Below are 8,413 nucleotides of genomic sequence, written 5' to 3'. Positions count from 1 at the left end.
CGCCCAGAATTCCTCAGCTAGACACGCTGGCTGAGGAATTCTGGGAGTTGGTTCACAAGTCATCAAAGGGCCAAGTTGGAAGACCCCTGGACTTCAACTCCCAGAATTCCTCAGCCAGACACGCTGAGGAATTCTGGGAATTGAAATCATCAAAGGGCCAAGTTTGAAGACCCCTGGACTTCAACTCCCAGAATTCCTCAGCTAGGCACGCTGGCTGAGGAATTCTAGGAGTTGGTTCACAAGTCATCAAAGGGCCAAGTTGGAAGACCCCTGGACTTCAACTTCCAGAATTCCTCAGCCAGACACGCTGAGGAATTCTGGGAATTGAAATCATCAAAGGGCCAAGTTTGAAGACCCCTGGACTTCAACTCCCAGAATTCCTCAGCTAGGCACGCTGGCTGAGGAATTCTGGGAGTTGAAGTCCACAAGTCATCAAAGGGCCAGGTTGGAAGACCCCTGGACTTCAACTCCCTGAATTCCTCAGCTAGGCACACTAGTTGAGGAATTCTGGGAGTTGAAGTCCACAAGTCATCAAAGGGCCAAGTTGGAAGAGCCCTGGACTTCAACCCCCAGAATTCCTCAGCCAGACACGCTAGCTGAGGAATTCTGGGAATTGAAGTCATCAAAGGGCCAAGTTTGAAGACCCCTGGACTTCAACTCCCAGAATTCCTCAGGCACAGTGGCTGAGGAATTCTGGGAGCTGAAGTCCACAAGTCATCAAAGGGCCAAGTTGGAAGACCCCTGGACTTCAACTCCCCGAATTCCTCAGCTAGGCACGCTAGCTGAGGAATTCTGGGAGTCGAAGTCATCAAAGGGCCAAGTTTGAAGACCCCTGGACTTCAACTCCCAGAATTCCTCAGCTAGGCACAGTGGCTGAGGAATTCTGGGAGTTGAAGTCCACAAGTCATCAAAGGGCCAAGTTGGAAGACCCCTGCACTATGCAGGGGTCATCAAGGATGGGTATTTTTGTGCACAGTCATTATTTTATTTGGAATTTATCATCCATTTGATCTGGGACTGACCCTCGGATGGTTTCAAGGACGTTGCAAGGTCACTGCAGCGCTCTGCTTCCTTAATCCTCTACTCACGAGCCACCTCGGTCTGGTTTTCCATCTTTTTGCGCTTCAGGATCTCCACGTCTTCGGTCCCTGGAAATCCGTGCCATCCCAAGACTCGGTAAGCGGTCACTTTCGGAACCCCGCCTGGATCACCATGGCTTCGTCCAATGTTTTGATTAAAAAAAGAAATCTGTTTACTAAGAAAGGAGTTTGCGTCTGTGTGTTTGTTAAGGCTCGTGGATCTCCCGGGACTTTATTCCTAAAGTTAATTTGGGGGGCTGGATAGGATGCCCAATATTCTGATTATGACAGGAGGATATGGCGTGTTCTCTACCGTAACTACCGGACTGGTGATGTTTCCTATGGTTGATTTTGCTAAGACACCAGTGTGCAAGTGTCCTGTGTAGTTGCAGCTGGGAACAGACCAGCAAGTGAATCCGTTTGGGTCTAGTGGTGAAGGCAGCAGGCTAGGAACTGGGAGATGGTGAATTCTAGTCCCGCCTTAAGACATGAAAGCCAGTTGGGTGACTTTGGACCAATCACCAGGAGACGGTGAGTTCTAGTCCTGCCTTAGGCATGAAAGCCAACTGGGTGACTTTGGACCAATCACCAGGAGACGGTGAGTTCTAGTCCCGCCTTAAGATATGAAAGCCAAACTGGGTGACTTTGGGTCAGTCACCAGGAGACGGTGAGTTCTAGTCCCGCCTTAGGCATGAAAGCCAGCTGGGTGACTCTGGGCCAATCACCAGGAGACGGTGAGTTCTAGTCCTGCCTTAGGCATAAAAGCTGGCTGGGTGACTTTGGGCCCAACACCAGGGGACTGTGAGTTCTAGTCCCGCCTCGGGCATAAAAACCAGCTGCAAAGAGGGAAAAGAGAGCATTGGTGAATTTGGGTGGGACTCAGCCTGGTTTGGCAAGAGGGATCCCAGATCTCTTGAGGGTCTGGATTCCCTCGCTCCCCTTCCTGCAAGTCGTCACTAGAATTCAGCTGTCCCCGAATACATTTGAAAGGTACAAAAGGTTCAGGATCAAGATTCTAGGGCTGAAAGGGACCTTGGAGGTCTTCTAGTCCAACCCACTGACCCCAAAGGAAGAATCCTTATATCATCCCAGACGAATGGCTGTCCAGTCTTTTCTTGAAGCCCTCCAGGGATGGAGCACCCAGATCTCTGGGAGGCAAACAGTTCCATTGATCTCTCATTCTGTCCTCTATCTAATTTGTGTCATTATCCATCTATCTATCCATCACCCATCTTCAACTATCCATCCATCCATCTTCATCTATCTATCCATCCATCTATCCATCACCCTCATCTATATCCATCTTATATATCCATCCATCTTCATCTATATCTATCACCCATCTTCATCCATCCATCCATCCATCTTTATCCATCCATCTTCATCTATCTATCCATCTTCATCTATCTATCTATCTATCTATCTATCTATCTATCTATCTATCTATCTATCTAATCTTCCATTCATCTTTATCTATCATCTATCCATCTTCATCTATCATCCATCCATCTTCATCTTATCTATCCATCCATATCCATCCACTATATCATAAATTTATATCTATGATCTATCATCTAATCATTTATCATCTATATCATCTATTGTTTCTCTATAATCTTAACTACAATCTAATCTATCTTATCATCTATCATACCTAATATCTAGCTAGCTATCATCTATCTACCATCTAATCTATCATCTATGTTATGTATCATTTATAATCTTATCTAATTATCCCATCCATCCATTTATAAATTTATATCTATCATCTAATCATTTATCCTTATCATGTCTATCTAATATCTATGTATATCATCTATCTATCAGAATCCTAGGGTCGGAAGGACCAAACTACACTGATGCTGTTACCTAGTTGGGTCATGAAATGTCTACAAGAAAACCACCCAGCTCGGTGGGCACCGAGGATCCCACATTTCAACTCAGAGGCTGCAGAGATTCTCCTCTATTGGTTAAAATTCTGTTATTGTTATCCTTTTCCTGCCCAAATACCTCTAGGTCAGTGGTTCTCAACCTGTGGGTCGGGACCCCATTTGGGGTCGAATGACCATTTCACCGGGGTCGCCAAACAACGCAGTCCGCCATTTTTCCCCCCTTTTCCTTAGCTGTGCTACTCCCTTTTATTCTATGGGCTTTTGAAAGCCAATAGAATAGGCTCTCTTGAACAGAGTCTAATTCTATTGGCTTTCCAAAGCCAATAGGAATTGTCCAGGCTGTCTCTGCCCTGCTGAGCCCGCCAAAAGTCCCATTCTGCAAACGGTGCTGCACCAGTTGAGTAGTCCTCGACTTACGACCGGTTGAGTAGTTCTTGACTTACAACCGGTTGGGGGTCGCGGCATTAAAAAGGTTGAGAACCACTGCTCTAGGTCTTCTTAACACATAGGATCTCTAACCCCATCCTGAAGTTCAACAATCCGTTTCTTTTAAAATACAAATAAAATTTTGGTTAGCCAAGAAATACTGAGGGAAAAGTCTCAACTTTCATCCTTAGAAGGAACTCAGATCAGCTCTATAGAAAGAATCCATGGTTATCCCTCCAGATCAAAACCACAAATAGATCACAGTTAAGTTCACCTACTGGGGTAACGCTTGTGAATTAACACATTGTGAATTAACTTTGATCTAAAACTCTTCGTGGTATCTACTCCCCGAAGAGCTAAATGTGGCTGGTGAGAGCAAAACCGGAGTATTTTGACGGGTGAAATGCTTTGTGAGATTAATTTTATTGCATAAGATCTTAAGAAGGTGCCCAAAAGCATCATCAGGAAAATAAAATTAACAGCTGTCGAGATAAAAAAAGAAATTTTTCTAAGGGAATCTTTGTTCTGTGGAAGCTCCCGACGTTCCTCCACAGGGAGAGGATATGTGAAATAAGAAAAAAACAGCAAAAATGTGTGTGGAAATTGCTGGTTTTACAATAGGACACCGAAATGTGGTCTCCGTCTACTAGTGACACCTTCCTCAAGAGATCTAGAAGGCCTTGAGGGCCACTGATTACTTCTTAACATGGTCTCCATCAATGGTTTCTTCTCAAGGCTGGTCAAAGAGAGTCAGCCTAACAAACTACAGGCCCATCATTCATGCAGCAGTTTATTTGACTCTTCCCAGTAGGCCAGTCTTCCATTTTGAACGTTCGCTTCAACGTGGACCTCATGGTTTCAAGATGCACTTCAGGATTTCAAGATGGACCTCAAAGTTTCACGATGCACTTCAAAAGTTTTAAGATGGACCTCAGAAGTTTCAAGATGGACCTCAAAGTTTCATGATGCACCTCAAAAGTTTCAAGATGGACCTTGAAGTTTCAAGATGCACCTCAAAAGTTTCAAGATGGACCTCAAGGTTTCAAGATGGACCTCAAAAGTTTCAAGATGGACCTTGAAGTTTCAAGATGCACCTCAAAAGTTTCAAGATGGACCTCAAAGTTTCACGATGCACCTCAAAAGTTTCAAGATGGACCTTGAAGTTTCAAGATGCACCTCAAAAGTTTCAACATGGACCTCAAAAGTTTCAAGATGGACCTTGAAGTTTCAAGATGCACCTCAAAAGTTTCAAGATGGACCTCAAGGTTTCAAGATGGACCTCAAAAGTTTCAAAATGGACCTTGAAGTTTCAAGATGCACCTCAAAAGTTTCAAGATGGACCTCAAGGTTTCAAGATGGACCTCAAAAGTTTCAAGATGGACCTTGAAGTTTCAAGATGCACCTCAAAAGTTTCAAGATGGACCTCAAAGTTTCACGATGCACCTCAAAAGTTTCAAGATGGACCTTGAAGTTTCAAGATGCACCTCAAAAGTTTCAAGATGGACCTCAAGGTTTCAAGAGGCACTTCAAGGTTTCAAGATGCATCTCAAAGGTTTCCAGAAGCACTTCAAGGTGAGGGCCTTCCTACTGGAGGACCTCAATGAAGCTTTCAAGTCTAAGTGATTCTGTAAACAAGGGTGGTGTCTTCTCCACAGGCGGTAGGACCAAAGGTCATCGGCTGCAGGTCCTTTCAGCAAAAGTTCTCCAGGAAACCACGTCCTACTTGAAGGTCTTCTACAAACAGGTAGGTTAAGGCACGGCAACATGGGCGGGATCTCTCTTATTGGTTGGATGGAAGGGAGTCGTTCTTCTCTTGAAGGACCTGGACAGAGGTCTCGTCTAGCTTTCTCCCCACCCTGACCTCAGGAAGACTTTGGAGCTTCACATCAGCTTCACGAACCGGATCCTGACCAGCCGTCCGGGATTCGCCGATCTTGTTACGGATGGCTACCTCAGATTTGTAATCTTTCTGAAACTCCTTCAAGAGTTCCAAAGCTTCCCTGTATTCCCGCCAATTCTCCTTCCTTCTCCGCAAGACGCACACTGAGGGAAATGGAAGCGAACCACCATCAGCCGCCTTCTAACCCAGTTAGATTTGGCAGAACAACCCGCCCATCCGAACGCGTCTATATCGTGGGAGGGGGCTATCGAAAGGTGCCGATAAAGTAACCTGCTTAGTAGTTAAGTCCTCAACATATGACCGTACGTGAAGCTGGATTTATAGTGGTCGGTCATTTTGATTGTAATTTGGGGCATCAGGTGACCGGATCCGATTTTTTTTTTTTTTTGATATTTTGGCGACAGTGGTTAAGCAAATGTTGCAGCCATTAACTCAAATCAACTTTCCCCGATGGGTATTTTTTGCTTAGCAAGTATTCAAAGTTATGACCAGCCAGAAAAAAAAAGGATTCATATTCAAAATAGAGCTGGAAGGGCCCTTGGAGATCTTCTAGTCCACCCCCCCCCACTCAAGCAGGAGATCCTATACCAGGGGTAGGCAACCTTGGCTCTTTTATGACTGGTGGACTTCAACGCCCAGAATTCCTAAGCCAGCCATGCTGAGGGGAAAGGGAGAGGTTTCCAAGCTGAGCCAGGCTGGCTCAGGAATTCTGGGAGTTGAAGTCCACGAGTCATGAAGGGCCCATAGTTCCCCCATGCTGGCTGAGGAATTCTGGGAGTTGAAGTCCACAAGTCATAAAAGAGCCAAGGTTGCCTACCCCTGCCCTATACCATCTCAGACAAATGACTGTCCAGTCTCTTCTTAAAATCCTCCAGTGATGGAGCACCCATAACTTCTGGTGGCAAGCTGTTCCACTGGTTGATTGTCCTCACTGTCAGGAAGTTTCTCCTTAATTCTAGGTTGCTTCTCTCCTTGATTGGTTTCCATCCGTTGTTTCTTGTCTTGCCTTCAGGTGCTTTGGAAAATAGGTGGACCCCACCCACTTTTTTGTGGCAGCCCCTCAAATATTGGAAGATGGTATCATGTCCCCCCTCCCCCAGTCCTTCTCTTTGTTAGACTAGACTTCAAACTTGGCCCTTTGATGACTTGCGGACTTCAACTCCCAGAATTCCTCAACCAGCGTGCTTGGCTGAGGAATTCTGGGAGTTGAAGTCCAGGGGGGGTCTTCCAACTTGGCCCTTTGATGACTTGTGGACTTTAACTCCCAGAATTCCTCAGCCAGCATTGCTGGCTGAGGAATTCTGGGAGTTGAAGTCCACAAGTCATCTAAGGGCCAAGTTAGAAGACCCCTGAACTTGACAAACCTGGTTCCTGCAACCGTTCATCATAATGATTTAGCCTCCAGACCTCTGATTCTCTTCGTGAACAGACCTAGGACAGCTCCTGCCTTTCCCTCAAACAGACCTGCAGCGAATCCCCTCTTCCAGGTTTCCCCAAAGCCCCCCTAGATTGACCCATCAGCCTTGGGGGTCTTTCTCGGATGCTCTGGAGCTGCGTCCGAGCCCTTCAGCTCTTACCTAGGGGGACGTGGACAATGTTCGTGGGCTTCCTCAGCTCCAGCAGGATTTCTTCCAGCCGTTCCATTCTGCTCTTCCGAGGCTTCGGCGTAGGGACCCTCAAGACCTGTGAGAAAATAATAATAATAATAATGATGATGTTGGAAGGGACCGCATTCACCGCTTCTGGAGGCAGGTGGTTCCACTGGTTAATTATTCTCCCATTCAGGAAGTTTCTCCTTAGTTCCAGGTTGCTTCTCTCCTTGATCAGTTTCCATCCGTTGCTTCTTGTCCTGCCTTCAGGCGCTTTGGAGAATAGCTTGACTCCCTCTTCTTTGGGGCAGCCCCTCAGATATTGGAACACTGCTATCCTGTCCCCCCTTGTCCTTCTCTTCGTTAAACTAGACATCCCCAATTCCAGCAACCGTTCCTTTTATGTTTCAGCCTCCAGTCCCCTGATCATCTTTATTGCTCTTCTCTGCACTCTTTCCAGAGTCTCAACATCTTTTTGACATCTTGGTGACCAAAACTGGATGCCGTATTCCAAGTGTGGCCTTACCAAGGCCTTGTAAAGCGGTATTAACAGAAAGAACGGTTGCTGGAATTGGGTAGGTCTGGTTTAATGAAGAGAAGGACTAGGGGTGACATGATAGCAAATCTTCCAGAATTTGAGGCGCTGCCACAAAGAATTGAGCCGAGGTGGCGCAGCAGTCAGAGTGCAGTACTGCAGGCCACTTTAGCTGACTGTGTTGAGCAGGTCAGCAGTTCAAATCTCACCGGCTCAAGGTTGACTCAGCCTTCCATCCTTCCGGGGTAGGTAAAATGAGGACCCAGATTGTTGGGGGCAATGTAAATATAAATATATATATATATATATATATATATATATATATATATATATACACACATTGCTTACTGGTGTACACCGCTTAGAGAGTGCTCGCACTTAAGGCGGTATATAAGTCTCCTAAAATAAATAAATAAATAAATAAATAAATAAATTGGGGATTAAGCTGTTCTCCAAAGGACCTGAAGGGAAGGAGAAGAAGCGATGGATGGAAAAAGAGAGGAAGTATTAAATGTTGAAACAAGAGAAATTTTGGTTACTAAATTTAAGATGTTGGGAAACTAACAGAAGATAAGAAGGTTATACTGCGTTATTAATTAGTTGATATAAGAGGGTGAGAAACAGAATATATTCCAATAGATGTGTATCCTGAACATTAGATCTTGTGATGAATTGTGATAAAGGGAACTGCGATTATTTGAAACTTGGAAATTATAAATATTAAACGTTAAATTTAAATATTATGGGAAACTAAAAATTGGGGAAAACTAAATAATAATGATAATGATGATAACAACAACAATAACAATAATAATAATAAAAACGTCCTGTCACCTCTGGTCCTTCTTTTCATTAAACAGAATAACACAGTTGGAAGGGACCTTGGAGGTCATCTAGTCCAACCCCCTGCTCAGGCAGGAAACCCTACACCATTTCGGACAAATGGCTGTCCAGTCTCTTCTTAAAAACTTCCAGTGTTGGAGCATTCACTG

General features: G+C 45.0%; 1 protein-coding gene across 5 annotated transcripts in view; it reads right to left on the bottom strand.

Moving 5' to 3' along the window:
* Positions 1 to 817: 817 nt before the first annotated feature.
* XRRA1 (X-ray radiation resistance associated 1) overlaps positions 818 to 8,413 on the bottom strand; it is a 38,431-nt gene continuing 30,835 nt past the window's right edge. For 3 of the 5 annotated variants that reach the window (XM_039355879.1, XM_039355878.1, XM_039355881.1), the window contains 2 exons: positions 6,875 to 6,980; positions 3,802 to 5,440 (listed from right to left, as the gene is read on the bottom strand). In XM_039355879.1, coding sequence (XP_039211813.1) covers positions 5,178 to 5,440; positions 6,875 to 6,980 — 369 coding nt within the window. In that variant the 3' untranslated portion in view covers positions 3,802 to 5,177. Of the gene's footprint in view, positions 1,217 to 3,801; positions 5,441 to 6,874; positions 6,981 to 8,413 lie in introns of those variants that run through there. The other 2 variants (XR_005558231.1, XM_039355880.1) reach the window with 2 other exon arrangements.

This window comes from Crotalus tigris, unplaced genomic scaffold (assembly GCF_016545835.1).
Source record: "Crotalus tigris isolate CLP2741 ecotype Arizona unplaced genomic scaffold, ASM1654583v1 scf7180000018765.387419, whole genome shotgun sequence".
Taxonomy (NCBI): Eukaryota; Metazoa; Chordata; class Lepidosauria; order Squamata; family Viperidae; genus Crotalus; species Crotalus tigris.
Note: the sequence above shows the minus strand (reverse complement) of the source record. Positions and strands in the feature narration are given on the sequence as shown.